The sequence below is a fragment of the Heloderma suspectum genome, chromosome 4 (assembly GCF_057233095.1).
Source record: "Heloderma suspectum isolate Gila_16-S chromosome 4, 16-S_ref, whole genome shotgun sequence".
Lineage (NCBI taxonomy): Eukaryota > Metazoa > Chordata > Lepidosauria > Squamata > Helodermatidae > Heloderma > Heloderma suspectum.
The window spans coordinates 204,173,245-204,195,464 of NC_139461.1; the positions used below are offsets into that span (position 1 = coordinate 204,173,245).

A 22,220-nucleotide genomic window follows, 5' to 3' on the forward strand; every position below is an offset into this window, starting at 1 on the left:
TGAGCTGGTAGAGAATCCCACAACCTACACATATTAGGTATATTGTAGATCTCTCAGGTCAGACATGAGAAAGCTACTGAAAACAGCATTGCTGTGTTGTATTCTTCCCTTTTCCTGAATAATATGTCATATTGCTTAACCTGTTTTATGATGTCACAATATATTTTCCTGCCCCCTCTTCATATAATTGCCTGGAAAGGGCACAACATGTGCAACGACATGAGGTAACAAGATGGGGAAAATAATTCTACACGTTGGAGCAGGGGGGTAGAATGCCATGGGAATGCCACATTTTATTGTAGATGTCTGTGTTGTGTAAAATGTTACAGGCATAGTATTATTGCTGTCCATGACAACAATAAACTCTTTAAGATGCATAGAGACTACTACCTAGAATGTAAATGGTGGCTGCCCCAAAGGTATGGATATCTTCTCCTGGAGATTCTCCAGTTTGACCATTTTTGTGGAATGCAAAGCAAAAACAATGGTGATGACTTTGAGTGGTTGGTGTTAAGCCATTGCGTAACCTAATTTGTACCTTAATATATTTCTAAAGAAAATAATTGTTGCCCACCTTGAATATGAGGTGGGCTATAACTCTGTATAAATAATCATGCAATTCAGCAAGACAGATGTTACTGGACTCCACCCCCTGTTGGGACTGCAAGTATATCTGGAAGTAGCTCTAACAACGAGGAGGCTCGGATCATATCTCTGTTTCCAGATATGACCTCACCTGAGGAGGGGTAGTAGGATGGAGATGTAGGGTGAGCTGCAAACTTAAATTGCAGCCTTGTGTTTCCTCCCTGTAAAAACCTGACAGCTTGCTGCACTTTCACCATTTATTTTTCCGAGTGCGAGTAGGCTACTTAGAACCCAACAGGAAAGGGGAAGAAGAGGTGGTACAAATGCCTACTCTGCAGGAGTTCCATAGCCAGGCTCTGCTGCTCTTCCTTAGGAGCTTTAAAGGAATAGTTGCAGTACCAGTACTGGGATATCTGGGATGCAGTTTTTAAAAAGTAGAAGTTTATCACATGTCCTGAAAGCTCTGCACCAAGAGATGATTAACAATAAGGTTGTTAATAAGGAAAACTAATGAAAGTGTTGGCTATATGCTACTTCTCTATCATTAATTAGGATAATTAACTTCTTTATATTACATTAGTACTAGTAACATCTCCAGTCACTGCCAAATCATTTAAAGTAGACTGCACAGTTGGCTGTGATCCATCTACATTTCCATGGGGAATTAGCACTTGGTAGTAGGAAAATGGAGAGATGCAAAAGTGAGGCTGAAATTTCTGATCACCATTTTGTTGTTGTTTATTCGGTCAGTCGCTTCCGACTCTTCGTGACTTCATGGACCAGCCCACGCCAGAGCTTCCTGTCGGCTGTCGCCACCCCCAGCTCCCCCAAGGTCGAGTCTGTCACCTCCAGAATATCATCCATCCATCTTGCCCTTGGTCGGCCCCTCTTCCTTTTGCCTTCCACTTTCCCTAGCATCAGCATCTTCTCCAGGGTGTCCTGTCTTCTCATTATGTGGCCAAAGGACTTTAGTTTTGCCTTTAATATCATTCCCTCAAGTGAGCATTTAATAGCATTTAAATAGTACTAGTTTGTAGTGCTAAATTCCTGCGCACACAGCTACTTAATTGCTTGGAGAAAGTTTGTGTGTACTGGTGTGTACACACAGATTTTCCCCATCTTAGCTAGGAAGCAAATGTTCCAAACAGTTCAGTCCAGGACCAATTTGGGTCCTGTTGTACCACGGATAATATCATAACAGGGGCTTATCCTTCCCCAACCCCTCCATATTGATGACCCTTCAACCCCATCTACTTACACAAACTACATTTCCCAGAATGTTTTGCACCCAGCATGCTTCTCATGTAGAAGCATACAAGACATCAAAGAGTGGAGAGAGACTTTCCACCCTTCCTCCATTCCACTGCCACTAAAGCAGCAAGCAAAGCAAGTGGGGCTGAGGAGGGAGAAAGGGTTTGAAGATGGGCTTTTGGTGTCATTTTTCCAAATCTGGACAGCCTGGTTTGCATATGATGTAAATCATGTGGTCTGTTGGGAAAGGGTTAAATAGCACACACACACACACACACCTTTTCCAGTTCAGATACCCCCTTTCAAAGCTGTTTCATAGCAAGGAAATAAATTGTTGTGCTTTTCTTATATTTTCATGTGCATGTAAGTGAACCTTCAAAGGCTAATAAAAACCAAGACAATTATATGTTGCAAGGCATTAACCATTTCTCTCTATGCCATTTCCCCAATCCAAATCCCCCCAATTTGTTTGTCCCACAAATTATAGAACCAATTGCCTATTGAGATCTGCCAGATTCAAGACCTTGGCCTTTTGAAGGAGGCTTTATAGACCTGCTTGTTTAGACAAGCTTCATATTATTGATATGTCTATTTGATTTTGTTGGTTGCTATATTTGTTTTTGTTTTGTGCTAATTGTCCTCTTCAGATGGTTTTATTTGGGCTTTCAAAATGTAACTTAGTTGCACATTAGTTCTCTATCCTGAGAATTGTATCGAAAGGTGGGTATACATTTTTTAAATAAATAAAAGTAGACTAGGAAGAAACGGTTAGTTTTCCAGAAAACATGGATCTGCATGCTCCACTTCAGTTGTAGCTAATTCATGTAGAATGAATCAGTTATTTTCTCTTCTAGGCCCCCAATTATTTCCTTTTTGAAGTGTATTCTGAATGGGCAGCCTGCCACAAAAATCATCCATGTTCACTAAATTAATATTGAAAACATGGTGAAATCTATTTTGAATTAAACTGTATTCAGACTGAAGAATATAGGAATAGCTGCCTAAGTCTGATGCTGCTTTAAAACATGAAAGGATTTTGATGCTTGCTACCTAATACAATTTTGATCAAGTTTTGAGAGCATTTCCATGGCTTTATTTAGGAGACTGGATACATCATTTTCTCTCATGCAGCTGGTTTCAGATTCAGTCCAAGAGAGTCCCAAAGCTGGCCATGGGCAACTAAGATCCACCCAGCCACACAGTTGCCAGCAATTACTGCCTTGTTGTGGCGAAGGGGCTTGCGTAACTCAGTGAAGCCATAAGCTATGCCATGCAGGGCCACCCAAGACGGACAGGTCATGGCAGACAGTTCTGACAAAATGTGGTCCACTGGAGAAGGAAATGGCAACTCACTCCAGTATTCTTGCCAAGAAAACCCCATGGAACGTATCACAAGGCTAAAAGATATGATGCCAGAAGATGAGCCCCTCAGGTCGGAAGGTGTCCAATATACTACTGGGGAAGAGCAGAGGGTATTTCCAAGTAGCGCCAGAAAGAGTGAAGCGGCTGGGCCAAAGCCGAAAGGACACTCAGCTGTGGATGTGTCTGGTGGTGAAAAGAAAATCCGATGCTGTAAAGAACAATATTGTTTAGGAACCTGGAATGTCAGATCAATGAATCAAGGTAAGCTGGAGGTAGTCAAACATGAGATAGCAAGATTGAACATCGACATCTTGGGAATTAGCGAATTAAAATGGACAGGCATGGGTGAATTTAATTCAGGTGACCATCATATCTACTATTGTGGGCAAGAATCCCTTAGAAGAAATGGAGCAGCACTCATAGTCAACAAAAGGGTGGGGAAAGCAGTAGTGGGGTACAATCTCAGAAACGATAGAATGATCTCAGTACGAATCCAAGGCAATCCATTCAACAACACAGTAATTCAAGTCTATGCCCCAACTACTGAGGCCGAAGAAGCTGAGGTTGATCGGTTCTATGAAGACCTACAACACCTTCTAGAACTAACACCAAAAAAAGATGTCCTCTTCATCATAGGGGAGCCAAAGTAGGAAGTCAAGAAATAACTGGGATAACAGGCAAGCATGGCCTTGGTGTACAAAATGAAGCAGGCCAAAGGCTAATAGAGTTTTGCCAAGAGAACACGCTGATCATAGCAAACACTCTTTTTCAACAGCACAAGAAACGACTCTACACATGGACATCACCAGATGGTCAATATCGAAATCAGATTGATTATGACCTTTGCAGCCAAAGATGGAGAAGCTCTATACAGTCAGTCAAAACAAGACCTGGAGCTGACTGTGGCTCAGATCATGAGCTTCTTGTTGCGAAATTTCGGCTTAAATTGAAGAACGTAGGGAAAACCACTAAACCATTCAGGTATGACGTAAATCATATCCCTTATGAATATACAGTGGAGGTGAGGAATAGATTTCAACATTGCAGAATTAGGGAACATTGCAGAATTAGGGAAGGCTGTGACATTCGCAAGGTTGACTTTCTACTTTTCAATGCAGAATTTTCCCTGGGTATAGGGAACGTTACGTTGGTTGTGCACTACAGCTGTACCTCTTTTCAAGCATTCCAGGTTGAAATTCGAAGTACTGGATAGTAGGGATGGCAGAGAATTCCGCCACGGATCTCAGTGAGGCCGAATGCCAGTGCATTTGGCCCCCTGAAATCTGTGGCGGAACGGCCTGCCCCTCCGCCCCCCCACGTATTCCCCCCCGGGACGAGACTTACCTGGGGTGGATCTTCCGGGCAGCAGCGGCTCCGGCGGCTGGTCTTCCGACCGGCTGCCGCGGCCGCCATTTGCAGTCTTGTCGGTTTTTTTTTTACAAAACATGATAGGCTACGTAAAGACTTATGTAGCCTATTATGTCTGGCTTAAAAAAAAAAAAAAGTGTATGCAAATGGTGGCAGCTACGGCCGCCGCCATTTACGTTCCTTATTTTTGGCCGTCTTAGTCTATGTAAATATTTACGTAGACTAAGACGCGAAAATAAGGGGAACGCAAATGGCGTGGCGTAGTGTAGCAGATGGCAAAAAGACGGCCTAAGACGGCCAAAAATAAGGAACGCAAATGGCGGCTGTAGCCGCCGCCATTTCCATACCCGCGTGTTTTTTTTAAAGCCAGACGTGATAGGCTACTTAAGTCTTTACATAGCCTATCACGGCTGACTACAGGGACACAAACGGCGGCTACGGCCGCCACCATTTGTATCCCTGCTAGCCAGCGGCCGAATGTCCGGCTGCTGGCGGAGCCAGCCAGCGGCTCCGTGGAAACCCCGCGGAGCGGAGCTGGCCGGCCAGGATTCCGGGGGCACTGGGGATTCCGGGGGCACCGGAATTCCAGGAATCCAGGATTCTGGGGGCACCGCAGAGCAGCTCCCCCCCAGCAAGGATTCCAGGGGGAGGGACGGAGCGCCTCCCCCTCCCAGCGGAACCCGGTGGAGCCAGGTAAGGGGAGTTTCGTACATCCCTACTGGATAGGTCAGCCATAAGGATGCTTCTGCTGCTGGGCTGTGGACTACATCTGGAAGTGGGCCTCCTCGTAAATTGGGTCTAGCATGAGATATCGTGCACATAAATTCCTTGATGCTGAAAAATGCAGCGCAGAACAGCTGGATTGTGATGACTTTCACAGACAAATGTGACACAGATATGATGCAAATCAGGCAAACATGACACTGAATACCTGTCCATTGAATCTTTTGCAGCCCCCAAAATGTATGTCAAGAGAACATCCAAAAGTCTCATTGAAAAGTATCAGGATGAATGCTTTCTGAAGAGCCCTTCTTAAAGGCCCAATTCAGCCAAGACTCATAAGGCCCACCATTCTCTGCTGTCACTCAATACAGAGAGACAGTCACACAAGCTTCACACTACATCTCCACTGAAACCTTCTGTGGTTCAGAGAACACCCCATCGCTCAGTCCCATCTTTTCATGTTTGGCAGACTGCTGCAATTCTGAATATCTGTAGAGCTGGAATCATAGTCACTGCAGCCCATATTCACTCATTCATCATCACACAAATGGTCTTACCATGTTGAAGGAGGGGTGGGGCCACATATCAGTCCCACTCCCAATGTTGCACATCCATCTGCCTGTTGAGCATAGTTGTTTGCAAAGGAGCCCCAATGCACAAGCAGCTGCTCGTGTGTAGGGGATCCACAAGATCGGGATACTCCCAAAATCAGGTGGCATGTCAGAACATCTGCCATGTTAGAACTGTGTATGCTGATCAAAGTCCTAATTGCCATTTAAAATCTGAATTACCATGCTGGGCTCTGTTGTAATTAGGATTACAGTTAAATTTAGTTCAGAGAGAATGAGAGTGCAAAGAAAATTGAGTTAGGTAGAAGACATAGCAAGGTGGACAGAACTAGACATTATGATTTTGTTGTTGTTGTTGTTCAGTCGTTCAGTCGTGTCTGACTCTTCGTGACCCCATGGACCATAGCACGCTAGGCCTTCCTGTCCTGCGCTCTCTCCCAGAGTGTGCTCAAGTTCATATTCATTGCATCGGTGATGCTATCTAGCCATCTCATCCTCTGCCGTCCCCTTCTCCTTTTGCCTTCAGTCTTTCCCAGCATCAGGGTCTTTTCCAGAGAGTTTTCTCTTCGCATTAGGTGGCCAAAATATTTGAGCTTCAGCTTCAGTATCTGTCCTTCCAATGAGCACTCAGGGTTGATTTCCTTTAGGATGGACTGATTGGACCTCCTTGCAGTCCAGGGGACTCGTAAGAGTCTTCTCCAGCACCACAGTTCGAAAGCATCAATTCTTCGGCGCTCAGCCTTCCTTATAGTCCAGCTCTCACAGCCATACGTTGCTACTTGGAAAACCATAGCTTTGATTATACGAATCTTTGTCGGCAAGGTGATGTCTCTGCTTCTGACTATGCTGTCTAGGTTTGCCATAGCTTTCCTCCCAAGGAGCAAGCGTCTTTTAATTTCATGGCTACAGTCACTGTCTGCGGTGATCTTGGAGCCCAAGAAAGTAAAATCTGTCACTGCTTCCATTTCTTCCCCTTCTATATGCCGGAAGTGACAGGGCCAGATGCTGTGATCTTAGTTTTTTTTAATGTTGAGTTTCAAACCAGCTTTTGCACTCTCCTCTTTCACCCTCAACAAGAGGCTCTTTAGATCCTCTTCGCTTTCTGCCATTAGGGTGGTATCGTCTTCATATCGGAGGTTGTTGATAATTCTCCCAGCAGTCTTAATTCCGACCTCTGATTCATTCAACCCGGCATTTCTCATGATGTACTCTGCATATAAGTTAAATAAGCAGGGTGACAATATGCAGCCTTGTTGTACTCCTTTCCCAATTTTGAACCACTCGGTTGTTCCATGTCTGGTTCTTACTGTTGCTTCTTGACCCTCGTACAGGTTTCTCAGGAGACAGGTAAGTACTCCCATCACTTTAAGAATTTGCCACAGTTTGTTGTGATCCACACAATCAAAGGCTTTAGCGTAGTCAATGAAGCAGAAATAGACGTTTTTCTGGAATTCTCTTGCTTTCTCCATGATGCAGCGAATGTTGGCGATTTCATCTCTAGTTCTTCTGCCTCTTCGAAACCCCGCTTGTACTTCCGGTAGTTCTTGGTTCACATACTGCTGAAGCCTAGCTTGTAGGATTTTGAGCATCACCTTGCTGGCATGTGAAATGAACGCAATTGTGCGGTAGTTTGAACACCCTTTGGCATGGCCCTTCTTTGGAATTGGAATGTAAACTGACCTTTTCCAGTCTTGCGGCCATTGTTGAGTGTTCCAAATTTGTTGGCATATTGAATGCAGCACTTTAACAGCATCATCTTTTAGGATTTTAAATAGCTCAGCTGGAATACTGTCAGCTCCGCTAGCTTTGTTGTTAGTAATGCTTCCTAAGGCCCACTTGAATTCACTGTCTAGGATGTCCGGCTCAAGTTCAGTGACCACACTATCATGGCTATCAGGGACATTCAGATCTTTCCTGTATAGTTCTTCTGTGTATTCTTTCCACCTCTTCGTAATCTCATCTGCTTCTGTTAGGTCCCTGCCTTCTTTGTCCTTTATCATGCCCGTCTTTGCACAAAACGTTCCCTTGAGAGCTTCGATTTTCTTGAGGAGATCTCTAGTCTTTCCCATTCTGTTGTTTTCCTCAATTTCTTTGCGTTGTTCATTTAAGAAGGCCTTCTTGTCTCTCCTTGCTATTCTCTGGAACTCTGCATTCAGTTAGATATATCTTCCCCTTTCTCCCTTGCTTTTCTCTTCCCTTCTTTCCTCAGCGACTTGTAAAGCCTCATCAGACAGCCACTTTGCTTTCTTGCATTTCTTTTTCTTTGGGATGGATTTCGTTGCTGCCTCCTGAACAATGTTATGGACCTCCGTCCATAGTTCCTCAGGCACTCTGTCTATCAGGTCTAATCCCTGAAATCTATTCCTCACCTCCACTGTATATTCATAAGGGATATGATTTAGGTCATACCTGAATGGTTTAGTGGTTTTCCCTACGTTCTTCAATTTAAGCCGAAATTTTGCAACAAGAAGCTCATGATCTGAGCCACAGTCAGCTCCAGGTCTTGTTTTGACTGACTGTATAGAGCTTCTCCATCTTTGGCTGCAAAGGACATAATCAATCTGATTTCGATATTGACCATCTGGTGATGTCCATGTGTAGAGTCGTTTCTTGTGCTGTTGGAAAAGAGTGTTTGCTATGATCAGCGTGTTCTCTTGGCAAAACTCTACTAGCTTTTGTCCTGCTTCATTTTGTACACCAAGGCCATGCTTGCCTGTTATCCCGGTGATTTCTTGACTTCCTACTTTAGCATTCCAATCCCCTATGATGAAGAGGACATCTTTTTTTGGTGTTAGTTCTCGAAGGTGTTGTAGGTCTTCATAGAACCGATCAACCTCAGCTTCTTTGGCATCAGTGGTTGGGGCATAGACTTGAATTACTGTGATGTTGAATGGTTTGCCTTGGATTCGTACTGAGATCATTCTATCATTTTTAAGATTGTACCCCAGTACTGCTTTTCCCACCCTTTTGTTGACTATGAGTGCTACTCCATTTCTTCTAAAGGATTCTTGCCCACAATAGTAGATATGATGGTCACCTGAATTAAATTCGCCCATGCCTGTCCATTTTAGTTCGTTGATTCCCAAGATGTCAATGTTCAATCTTGCCATCTCATGTTTGACCACCTCCAGCTTACCTTGATTCATTGATCTGACATTCCAGGTTCCTAAACAATATTGTTCTTTACAGCATCGGATTTTCTTTTCACCACTAGACACATCCACAGCTGAGTGTCCTTTCGGCTTTTGCCCAGCCGCTTCACTCTTTCTGGCGCTACTTGGAAATACCCTCTGCTCTTCCCCAGTAGTATATTGGACACCTTCCGACCTGATGGGCTCATCTTCCGGTGTCATATCTTTTAGCCTTGTGATACGTTCCATGGGGTTTTCTTGGCAAGGATACTGGAGTGGTTGCCATTTCCTTCTCCAGTGGACCACATTTTGTCAGAACTGTCTGCCATGACCTGTCCGTCTTGGGTGGCCCTGCATGGCATAGCTTATAGCTTCACTGAGTTATGCAAGCCCCTTCGCCACAACAAGGCAGTGATCCATGAAGGGGAGACATTATGATAACCCCCATTATTTCCTCATAAGGCAAATTGGAGACAGGAGGGGCAGTTGCAGAAGAGAACATATGTGCAGAAGGGTGTATTCCACCCTTTCTTTACCAGCCTTTTCAAATATTCCTCCCAGCATCTTTAAATATTTCTTTCCAATACTGGGCTGTAAACTGGAAGTAAGCTGAATGGGTGGGTGAGTGGGCGCTGGGGGCAGGGCTGGAGAAACAGCCATGGGTTACTTTCAGGAGCAGTCAGTGGTGCAAAGGGTTAAATATTCCTCTGCTTTTGTTGTATTTATTGTATTAGTTTTTTTATATTTTATGTATCTATATATGGTATTTAGCTGCCTTGAACTTTTTTTCCCTTATTACCGGCTATACATAACTTTACCACAGCAGGTTCATAACCTGTTCCAAATCTATTCCATAACTAGTCACTTAAGGATTGTTTTATGGTCTTCAGGTAATAATCCAATACCTTTAAACAGTTTAACTCAGTTAAATAAGATATAGTCCAAACTACATATATTGTGGGATACATCCTTGTTTTCATGGGAGGGTAAACATCCTTCTCCTCATACCAGACTTCTGCTGCAACATTTTCCCTTCTTGAAACCTCACTCAGGGCCACAGCTGACTTTGCTTGCTAAAGAGGGCTGCCATGTTTCCAGGTGCGGCTTCAAAGAAATGAATGGAGAATCAGTTATTTCCTCAAAAGGCACACAAACAGAAACCTCTATAATCCTGTTGCCAAGTTCCCAAACATTTATTTGTATTACAATGTCCATAGATGGTTAGCATCTGAAACATACATGTTCAGAAGCTTTTACTGCTTAAAATGAGTATCTTCATTAAATAAATTTGGTTTTAAAAAGAAAAGAAAGATGGTATAGAAATTATCTGAAATTAATAAAATAATTTAGGGTTACATCCAATTTTAGTCCTACTTAGAGTAGACCATCTGAAATGAATGGCTCTTAAGTTAATCATGACTAACTTAAGTCCCATTCAGCGGGTCTACTCTAAGTAGAGCTAAAATTTAAGATACAATCCTTATTATACCTTAAATCGGGGTCCCCAAACTTGTTGGACCTGTGGGCAAATTTGGGAATTTGAGAAACTGCTGTGGGCACCACCACAAAATGCCTAATCAGTGGATTGCTGCTTTGGTGTCTACCTGTTGCGTCTATGGATCTTAGGCTGTGCCTTATTCAGCAAAAACTTTTGTTTTGCATCTGTTGGACACTGCAATATCTCTTTAATAAGGGATTGTCTAATTTGGCTAATTGCTGGTGGTGCAATACAGTTAATGCTTCTTTTAAACATAGGTCTAGTAGTTGCTTCTGTTTGGAAGGAGGTTATTACACAGATTTTTTACTGGAAAAGTCTTTAATATTCACTGATGTACATGCACTTTTAAATTATGTACATTTTTCATGGAAATTAACAAATGGTCAGTGTAAATGAATTTTCCATGCCCTTTTGATAGCTAAAAGACTGATATTACAACACTGGAAGGATAAACACTTACCTCCTATAATGCAATGGACTGAGGACCTTACAACACTTTCAATATTTGAGTAGATGGCATATAGACACTACTTTTGAATGGATACATATTTATACATAGGCTTTTGTTGAAGCCTATGTATAATTGTGAGAAGGTTGAAGGCATTTCTTATGCATTCATTGCTATGGATATATACAAATCCATGTATATATATTAAAAGAATGAGAGAAAAATTAAAATAGAAATTTTCTTGGGTGCCTTCATGGGCACCATTGGTGATGCCTGCAGATGCTGCACTGGTAACCCCTGCCTTAAATACTTAACTTATTTATTTTTCTTGATATAAGGACAGATTTACCAATGAGTTTATGCAGGCTATATGTCAAGAAAGTGTAACAGAAAATTAATGATGAACTCCTTCAACTTAATGGCTGGGTTCACACAACACAACAAGCTACATTTAAAGTTTAGTGTGGGTTGTTATTGAACATGGGTTGTTGTGTTGTGTGAACCCAGCCATTCTAAGAAACCATGGTTTGTTAACCACAAACAACCCATGAAGGCAACCCATGTTTTGTTGTTGGGTTGTGAACTATGGGTTGTTCGTGGTTAACAAACCATGATTGGTTAGTGCAGCTGGGTTCACACAGCACAACAACCCACGGTTCAATGATAACCCACACTCAACCTTGAGTTTGGCTTGTGTTGTGTGAGCCCAGTCAATGAGTGGTATAGCCAGTTGCAGTTCAGTGGCTCACCACACGGGTCAGCTTTACACAATCCAACTGGTGCTGACACTCAGGGCTCCTTCACACAGAGCTTTTATCCTGCAATTGAGATTGCTCCTTCATGGAAGTTTGTGGGCTCTTTACATGACCTGTGACCCTGCCGTGACCCTCCAGGGTGTTTCCTGAATTAAATGCCCTTTGTTCCATTTTTAAATAGATCGCAGATAATGAACTATCAAATTACCCCATTGTGTTCCGCTTCAGTTTCCTCCATGAAAAGAGTTAAAGTGGCAAGAAGAGGAGCGAGATCAGTGAAAGTTAATGGAAGACTCAGATATGGGGAGAAGGAGTGGGGAAGGAAGCACATGTAAAGGGCATCAGTTGTGATCCTGCATTTAAAACTGAAGCAGAAAGCCCCGTTTTAAATGCAGGATTTTAGGCTGCTGTAGAGATGCCCTCAGTCTCCTAGCATCTCCAGTGAGGGATCCACAGTGAAGGACCTTGGGCATACTGATTCATTGGGAGTTCAAGCTGCTTCTTAGGTGGTGAGTGGCGCTAGCTTTAGAGTCCAGATCTGACACAGGTTTGTTCACTTGTGTTATTTCCCAAGTTTCTGCCAAAAAATAGCATACAAGGTGGCCAATAATAAAATCCAGATTAAAAAACAAAATCTTAATTAAAACATAATATACAAACAAATAAAACACAATGAAAAGGACAACAATAAAAATAATAAACAGCACTAATCAATTACCCACCTCCCCAGTCAGCAACAGAGTAGATTATATGCCAATAGCCTGCCTAAATAAAAGCATCTTTGCCTGCCAGCAGAAGGACAATATAAAGGGGCCAACCTAGCCTCCCTGGGCAGGGAATTCCAGACCCTGGGAGTGGCCACCAAGAGGACCTTCTGTCACGTTTCCACCAAACGTGCCTCTGATGGGAGTGGTACCGAGAGAAGGGTGTCCCCCAAAGTTCTTAAAGCCTAGGCTCATATGGGAGAAGGCAGCAGTCTTTCATGGTTGAATGGGCATTCAAACTCTGCTATCTCTGGTCAAAATCCACCACTCACACAACTTTCAATGTTCTTACGAATCTAGCAGAAGAGCAGTAGTTATTTGCCACCGAATAAAGCTAAAGCAACTGGCAGATCATTAAGCAAGTTACCCTTATTCTTACTTTCTCCTTTATAAAATAGGAATAATAGTGAACTACCTGTTAGGCTGCACTTTTATGCACACTTATGTGGGACTACCCCACTGAACACAGTAGAATTTACTTCTGAGTAAACATGCATAGGATTTCTGGAGAAATATTTTCACCAGAGCTGTAGAAATATAGCAGGATTTAAAACTAAACAAATGTAAAGTGGCAATGAATAATCTTGACGATCATACCAGTTAGATTTTACCCAGTGGCAGTGATTACACACTACTTTGATGTCTGAAAGAAAGGCATCTGGAAATTGTTGTTAGTGTTCAAAGGGCCTGGCTTTCTTGTGTTCTATTAACTGCAAATGTGGCTGAGACTAATCTTGTGTTATTGCTTCCCTGAGCTCCCTTCTCTGCGTTTCTAGATTATGCAGTTTTCCTCTGAGCACTCTCCTGAATAATCTTTAGCAGTAGTTACAACCTGCCCCCACTCTGAAGAACCCCCCTCCCCTGTCAGAACAGTCTTGCCCTACCTGGGCAGGGGGAGGCGAAATGACAGGAGCAGACCCCAGCAGCAAAGGCCAGATTAAACAGTGGAGCACAATTAAATAGTGGGGCCTCTAGAAAATGCTCTATTAATCTATAATATTGACTTTATTTATTACATTTCTATCCCACCCCATAGCTGAAGCTCTCTTTTCTTGTTTACCCTTTGTATTGTTGTTCAGTCATGTCCGACTCTTCGTGACCCCCTGGACCATAGCACGCCAGGCCTTCCTGTCCTGCGCTCTCTCCCGGAGTGTGCTCAAGTTCATATTCATTGCATCGGTGATGCTATCTAGCCATGTCATCCTCTGCCGTCCCCTTCTCCTTTTGCCTTCAGTCTTTCCCAGCATCAGGGTCTTTTCCAGAGAGTTTTCTCTTCGCATTAGGTGGCCAAAATATTTGAGCTTCAGCTTCAGTATCTGTCCTTCCAATGAGCAGTCAGGGTTGATTTCCTTTAGGATTGACTGATTTGACCTCCTTGCAGTCCAGGGGACTCGTAAGAGTCTTCTCCAGCATCACAGTTCGAATGTTTACCCCTTACTCCATCTCTATCCCCTTCCTCTGCTCTCTGTTTCCATATTTTAAGCCCCTCAGTGCAAGGACCTGGCCATCTATATGCCGTGTACAGCTATTGTATATTCTTATTAGTCCTCTGCCACTAAGCAGTAATAGTCACACATGATAGCAGCCATCACAAATTAACCAAGCACACTCCAGACTACAACTGTGACAAATGTGCAAACCAAGAACTAAAGGTTCATGCAGAGCAGACAATTTAAACAAGCAAGCCCAACCACACAATACATGTCAAATCATATGTCTAGCAAAATTTACGCACTATATAAAGGAATAAACCATTTAGACATTCTAAAATGTATTTACCCATTTTAAAAATGGATAACTCCAACTACAGGATAACTCCAACTCCACAGATTACAGGTCAAGTCACAATATGCACTATATAGTCAAGAAATCAGAATGTAGAAAACACACCCTTTCCCCCACCCCCCATACATACAACAAAATGTTCTTTCACAAACTTTCATGGACACATATGCCCTCAAACCATCCAGGTCTAAAATGGCTGGCTGTATGTGGCCCTCAGAGGCCACCATGGGTGCTCTCGCTCCCCAAATCCCCCTCTGTGCCACTGTTGCTGGCACCCCATAGAGCTGGGGTGGTCAGAAATTAGATCTCCAGATGTTTTAGAATCCAACTCCCAGCATTCCTGACCATTGGCCATGCTGGCAGGGGTTTCTGGGAGCTGAAGTCCAGAACATCTGGAAATCTAGCTTCTACCCACCCCTGTCATAGAGCACACAAAGCGAGTTATTCCGACACACCCCGTTTCCCAGCAGACGTGGGCTCCTGACAGCCTACCAAAAACCCACCAAAGAGCAGAATCTGGCTCCCATCAGCTAGCCAAAGAAGACATGCGAGGATGAACTAAAAAGCCCCAGAATATAATGTGCCGCCACATATCCACAGTAGAAGATGGGAGGGAAGTTATCTGCATTCCCTTCATGTACTCATTGCAATAGAAAAAGTGCTGAAATGTGTGCTGGCCTTGGTCCAAGTTTTGTTAGCACTGTAAACAAATATGTTAGGAACCATGTTATATTTAATGTTTTGCTTTCCTCACAAAAATGCATATATGCACAAAGTCTCGTTTCTTGCTTGTTGAAGAGTACATTTCAGCTATTTGTGATATGCTTCCTATCAGTATCTTGATTCTACCGTATCATAGAAGTATTCAGCTAAAGTTAGTTATGGCTAAGCCCTATTGAAAACAATGGGACTTAAAATTAGTCATGACTGACTTGTTTCAGTGGGATACAGTCACAACTAACTTTAGCTGGGTTCTAAGAAAACTTGCTTTGAGAGTTCATGGTGTTGGTATGGCTTCATTCTGGATAACGGTTATGTAACATTTAAACTGTTTATTGCACTGCACTCTGGGTGACACACCCCTTGGTCTTTAATAATAAACAGAAACCATAAATTTAATAACACAGTAGCCCTTCATAACTTTGTAAACCAGTAAGACACAGAGAACAGAAGAAAGCAAATTCTAATATCCTAAAATTAAGTTATTTAATTTTCCACTGAAACTGAGTTTTGGCCTGAACAAATAAGGAGCAGAATGAAATTGCCAAAATACCACAAGAGTGTCTGCTGTTGTCTGGCCCAACTAGAAGCAGGAAATTCTTGTGAGATCCTGTCTCCTGAGATTGTCAGCCAGCTCTGAGGCTTGCCTGTTGCTAGTTATTAGAGAGTGAGGAATGTAGCTGAATGCAGCATCTCTGAAAATGTAAAAAGCAGTGGGTAGTTAGGTTTCTTTCTTTTTCTTTTTGCATTTTTAAGGAAATGGCCCTTGGATTTTTGCTTTTCCCTATAGCATGTCTCACAGCTTGCTTGTGCTGAGCCATCTGGCTTTGTTTACTAAGCTTGCTGCTGCCGCTCATCCTACAGGCAGCCCCAGTGTGCCTTGATCTTTTCTGCTTGCTTCTTTTTGTAGCAGTCTCTAATCTGGATGTGATGTACAATAAGCACTGTTGGACAACTGTGGTGGCTAAAGTCGTACTTCTGGTTTGAGACGCATTAGATTAGTACAGGAATTTTAAATTTATACCAGAAATGTGCAACAGTGACAGAATCGAGAAATATCTCTCTCTCTCTCTCTCTCTCTCTCTCTCCTTTTTTGAGCATTTTCACAGTAGTCACCAGACCGGGAGAACAAAATTGCATTTGATGGATAGAAGAAACAGAAACGAGGAAAAGGAATGGCCCCGGGGAGACTTAATAGGCTTTACCATTTGGGAAATGGGCACTGGGCAAGCATACTTATGCTCATGAATGCCACACACCCTCATCAGTGATGTATGTGAAGTGATAACTGAGGCTTGGGACACCTTCTTTCCCCTGGTGGTATGATGATATGCAGTTCTTCAGAAAACTATGACAATCTATTTTTTGCTATTTCTCAGGTGCCTCCATCAAAGGAATATTGATCAGAATCCTCCATTTAATCACCAATTCATTTAGCATCAAAGGGTAATGATCCATAGTGCCTTGCAGCTGCAGTGAGAGAGTGAGACTGTGCACTAGTCTCTATGGTAGTTTAGGAGAGTAGCAGTGCACAGTGCATCTTTCTTTCTTTATTACATTTCTATCCTGCCTTTCCACTAAAAATGGTGCTCAAGGCAGCTAACAATAATACAGATTACAAGCAACATCTTAACCAAAACATAACATCAAAACAAATCAATTAAAAATACAACAATAAAAGGAATAAACAGCACCCAAGCAGTTAAAAACTCCTTCAGCAGCAGACCAGCCTAAATGTCAATGCCTGTCTGAATAACAATGTATTTGCCTGCCAGCAGAAAGATAACAAAGAATGAGTCATTCTTGCCTCCTATGGCAGGGAGTTCCAGAGTCCTCAACATGTTGAATATTCTTACACAACCCAACAAAATGTTATTTCATTGGACCCCTTTGCATAAATACATTGAGGGGAATGTATGCAGCCCGCGAGCTATGTGTTGCCCACCCCTGTCCTAAAGTAATGTATTTGCACCCACTGTCTAAAGTAGTCAGATGGATAGCTGTGTAAAACAAGAAAATGCTCTGGGATTTCTGCATACCTAAAAATCTTTTCAGGTTTTCCATCTTGCCCTGTGTTTTTCTGTGTTGGTTCACTTTGCTTGCTAACTTCAGAAACCCTTGATTTGACACCTAGTCCTTGACAGTTGTCATGGTTTTCCAGCATAGTCTTAATAATCTGTATGGTCATCAGGAGTATATACAGCTTTGAGAGATCCCCACTGCAAGGGACTGGCATTCTCTGGTGCTTAACATTTGTATTTAATGTATCTGTCTGCAGTGCTGTTGCAATTTCCCTAAAACACTGGTATAACATTATTTTGTGATGCTTTACAGATTGATGCAACAATTGGTTACTTTATCCACTCTAAGTATTAAGACTGGACAGGATAACTTACTGTACAAATATTACCTCGACAATAATACAATCATCTCTCTTTATCTTGAATTTTTTAAAAAAAAGATGAAATTAAAAGACGCTTGCTCCTTGGGAGGAAAGCTATGGCAAACCTAGACAGCATAGTAAGAAGCAGAGACATCACCTTGCCGACAAAGGTTCGTCTAATCAAAGCTATGGTTTTCCCAGTAGCAACGTATGGCTGTGAGAGCTGGACCATAAGGAAGGCTGAGCGCCGAAGAATTGATGCTTTCGAACTGTGATGCTGAAGAAGACTCTTATGAGTCCCCTGGACTGCAAGGAGGTCCAATCAGTCAATCCTAAAGGAAACCAACCCTGAGTGCTCATTGGAAGGACAGATACTGAAGCTGAAGCTCAAATATTTTGGCCACCTAATGCGAAGAGAAAACTCCCTGGAAAAGACCCTGATGCTGGGAAAGATTGAAGGCAAAAGGAGAAGGGGACGGCAGAGGATGAGATGGCTAGATAGCATCACCAATGCAATGAATATGAATTTGAGCACACTCCGGGAAAGAGCGGAGGACAGGAAGGCCTGGCGTGCTATTGTCCATGGGGTCACGAAGAGTTGGACACGACTGAACGACTGAACAACAACAACAATAATGTTCTTCTGCAAGTGGAATGGACACTGCTAGTGGATCGAATCTCCCCTCCCCCATGCAGTGTCCCGCATACTCTCCAAATCTGTTGCAGAGGATTGGGGGATCCTAAAGAGCAGAATGAGGATGGGGAGAGGGGGGAGGAAGAGGAGGGAAACTCCCACTGCACAAGTGGAAATCCATTAGTTTAATATTGGTTTTAGAGCTCTGCTCTAATAAAATGTAATAGAAAAATATAGAGGAATAATAAATATGGGGGGGGGTGGTAGTATTTATTCTAGGATTGATGCCACATGTCCCCATTTATTTATTTGTTTGTTTGTTTGTTTGTTTGTTACATTTATATCCCACCTTTTCCGCCAAGGAGCCCAAAGTAGCTTACATGATCCTCCCCCTCTCCATTTTATCCTCACAATAACCTTGTGAGGTAGATTACGCCGAGAGTCAGTTACTGGCTCTGGGTTACTCAGTGAGCTACATGGCCAAGTGGCAACTTGAAGCCAGGTCTCCCCAATCCCAGTCCAGCACTCTAACCACTATACCAGTTGGGGCCATAGCTCAATTGCAGAGCACATGCTTTGCATGCAGAAGGTCCCAGGTTCAATCCCTGGCATCTCCAGGTAGTGCAGGACAAACTCCTGCCTGAAACCCCAGAGAGCTGCTGCCAGTCAGTGTCAACAGTACTGGGCTACATGGACCAATGGTCTGAGTCAGTGTAAGGCAGCTTCTTATGTTCCTAAGTGGCCAAGGTGTAAGATACAGTGGTCCCCCCAACCCAGGAAAAGTTAGACTTAATTTGTTGTGACTAATTTGTTCAATGAAGTGATTTCAACAGGATGTAAATGCTATTTGCATTTTGGACCAGCGTGTACTAAGCTGTAACAAAAATATTGCAGAATTAAGTACAGATCAACAGGGAAATATTTATATTGTGTTGTGCTTACAGCAATGAAGCCGTTGACACTGATTGTCTGAGCTGGTGTGGTGGCACAGAATGTTCATTAACATTCTAAAGTGCTTAGGGAACAAAGCTAACAGTGTCCTCAGTCATGTATCTGTGAGGGAAGGGAAAGTTGTCAGTTTAGTTGTAAAAAAAAAACCTCACATAGGCCTTAGGGACAGCAGTAGTTTTGTTGGGCAGACTGAGGACTTGAAAAAGATCCTGGGAAGTAGGGAAGCTAAGGGGCAGGATGCCCAGGAAGGCAAGGAAGCTGAAAGAAAGGTTCAGAGTAGGCAGCAGATTGAGGAAGAGGGAAGTGAAGGAGAAAGGGACTCAAGGAAAAGAACACAGAAGACAGGTTAATGTGAAAGGTGGGAAACAGAGCGGAAGGACTGGCTGAAGAAATCAATGAGGTAGAACTAAATATGCAGAAAATAAATTCTCCTTCAGTGTCCTTGCCCATCCAGACTATTAACAGCTTGTGAGCTTCCATGTTGCATATTTTACTTTAATTGAAAGATTTCAACATCTGTATACAGACAGTCCTGGTTTTATACTTTAAGATTAATTAGGCTTATTAGACTAAAAGTTAGTATAGGAGAAAATGTTCTGTGCTTTCTAAGTCTCAGCTTCCATGAAATATGTTAGTTCCAGATGTTAAACTGTTGTTTTTTCAGAAGCCTTGTTACAATGCCAAACCATTTTGATTTTTTTAAAGGATTTTCCAAACCCCAGCTGATTATCACAACATGTAAGAATCCAGATTCAGAGTTTGGCTATGAAGTCATCTCAGCAGCTGCAAAAAATATGTGTGAAGAGACAGGTTCACAGAACTATCCTCTGATGCCCTTAAAGGGTTTTTAAAAAGTGAATGGATAGCACACTTCACTCCTGGTATTTCATCAACATTTATGTCAACCATTTTGGTAGCATACATTAAACTTAATTAATAGTGTACCATGCTTATAGTGTGTGCTTTAATCCAGTTGGAAAAAACTAACTGCTTAGGAAAGAAATGAAATTAAGCATCCATGCTGTCTCTGAACGTTGAAGTTAAAGGTCCATATAACTTATAACAGTTATAAGGGTACTGTTATAAATATGGCATGTTCATATTGATCAATTAAAAGTCTGAATTTTGGCTGAAGATAGTTGCCTTGTTTGAGCAGAACATTGCGGCTTTAAGAACTACAGTGTATGACGCCAGGAACAAGTGCTAGGCCTGTGTACTCTCTCTCCCCTCCCCTCTTTCTCTCACGCATTGGCTTTGATGTAGACATCCTGGCTTGTTTTTAAACTAGAGTTTAAACTACAATTCTCCATCTGAAATGGCGAATTCTGCTTTAATGTTGATTAACCAGGACATTAAGCCAAGAAGCATACGCCATCTTAAAAGAAAGAGACAAGGTCTAGAAGCTGGGAACAGCTTCAGAAGTATTTTGCCGATACACACAGGTACTGCATTTCATTTCAAGACATACTACAAATTAGGTCTGAAAATGATGGGAGAACAACATGGGAAACAATGGAAGGCAGTGGTTTGGCAGCAATGGTATCTGGAGGAACACCTTGGGCCTGTTCACATGCGCAGGCGGAGAGGGTAGTTAGGGTAACTATGGAAGAGGGTGTAGTAAAACCACGACGCGCGGGCCACAATCGCAGAACCACATGGTGCTGTGTGGTTCTGCTAACCACCCCCGTCCACAGTTACCTGGCGATCATCCTGGGGTTGTTAGCATGCATCCCGTCATCCTCTGTGGCGCGAACCAGTGTCTGTGTCCGAAATGGCCACGCAATGATAGAGGAAGGCTGAGGTAGCTAGAACGTCATTGGCAGTGGCAGATGCTGTAGCTGGAGGACTTTATGTTCATGGCCTAGAAGTCCTCCAGAGCCTATTTTAACCACTGGGGAGCCTGTCGACGACATGGTAAGCTGCTCCAGGGCCCCCTTAACCCTGTTGCAGGAGGGTGGTTAGCTGGGATAACTTACCAACCACAATTAACGTGGTTTTCTCCCTCCGCCTTCCACGCTAAGCTACCGTGGTTAGCAAAGAAAAGCCTAACCATCATAGCTCAGCATTATGTGTGAACAGGGCCCTTGTGTTTCCTCAGAAGACTTCTGGTAGCCTCCTTAGTCCTGTTATTCCAACAATGCACCATAAAGGGAGATTCCAGACACCCTCCTGCTTGATGTAGTCAGAGCAGAAAGAAGTTTATTAGTACAAAATTAGTACTTTAAAGTACAAAACGAGTAGATTATTCCCTAACTATGAAGAGGTGAAATAGGTATTCATATATTTACAAAAACCAGGAGGATAATCTTGGGTGCTGGAGCTCCTGTCAGGATGACCAGCCCCATTACAGGTGCCCCTGGAAACATCTGTAGGCATAGGGGATCCAGTTTAGATTACCTATGTGAGTGGGGGCTTTAACACCCCCCCTGCTATTGGCCTGATCCAGACTGGGGGCCCTGAGCCTACTCTAGTGTAAAAAGGGGAAGGGGTGTAGCTGGTAGATAATGGATTGAAAGAAATGTCTGCTTTGGTCTTGTATAGTTGGGTGGGTGGAGTTCCCGGAGAAAGAGGCCTGAGAGGAGAGAGAGAGAAGCCTAGTTTGTGTGACCAGGGGTTGACAAATAAAGCATCTGTTGTTTTTCTAAACAGGATTGTGGTCTTCTCTGGAACATAACCTGCGTGGCTGCACTGCTGGAGTAGGCCACAAAGCTACATGACACTATTGTGCAAGCACCCAGGGAAGAAATGAATGTCATATGTTGTCGTTACTTTTAGACTGATGTGTTTGTGTATGAGAGAGAGCAAGACAGAGAGAGAAGGGGGAAAGGACCATTTCAGGTGAAATAATGAAGGGCAATGAAATGAAGTTGCGAGTGATGCTGTTGCCTTTGTTTTAATTTACTGAATGTGAATGTTTGTGATTTTCACAAATTGAAGTTAGGGAGCATTTTAAATTTAGATGCAGCACTGAGAGAGAACTGAGGGTGTCAAAATGTGATCAAATAAATAGAGGAGGGAGACTACTCTATTGATAGCAGGGCGATACAAAATATATTGTTTTGGACCTGGATGATCTGGGTACAAATCAGCCATAGATTTACTGAGATGGCCTTGGGCAAGCTACTAACTTTTCTTGTTATCTATGTATGCACAGATAAATGAGATAATTATATCCTGTCCAGTGCTTTGGGCATATGTTATATATTTAAATAAACTCCATCTGAGGCATAGCAGGCAAAAGAAAGGCAGTGGTAGATGGTCTGCAGCTATGATGGGTTCAAAATCAGCAAGAA

The 22,220-nt window shown here is 42.8% G+C and overlaps 2 protein-coding genes across 2 annotated transcripts in view; both read left to right on the forward strand.

The window, feature by feature from the left end:
- ZNHIT6 (zinc finger HIT-type containing 6) overlaps window positions 1-17,581 on the forward strand; it is a 211,618-nt gene extending 194,037 nt beyond the window's left edge. Inside the window, exon 11 of the mRNA XM_084852040.1 lies at window positions 17,544-17,581. Within this exon, the coding sequence (XP_084708166.1) occupies window positions 17,544-17,546 (3 nt within the window). The 3' untranslated portion in view covers window positions 17,547-17,581. The remainder of the gene's footprint in view (window positions 1-17,543) is intronic.
- Window positions 1-22,220, forward strand: part of DDAH1 (dimethylarginine dimethylaminohydrolase 1) — a 110,893-nt gene that overhangs the window by 12,389 nt on the left and 76,284 nt on the right. The window lies entirely within an intron of this gene.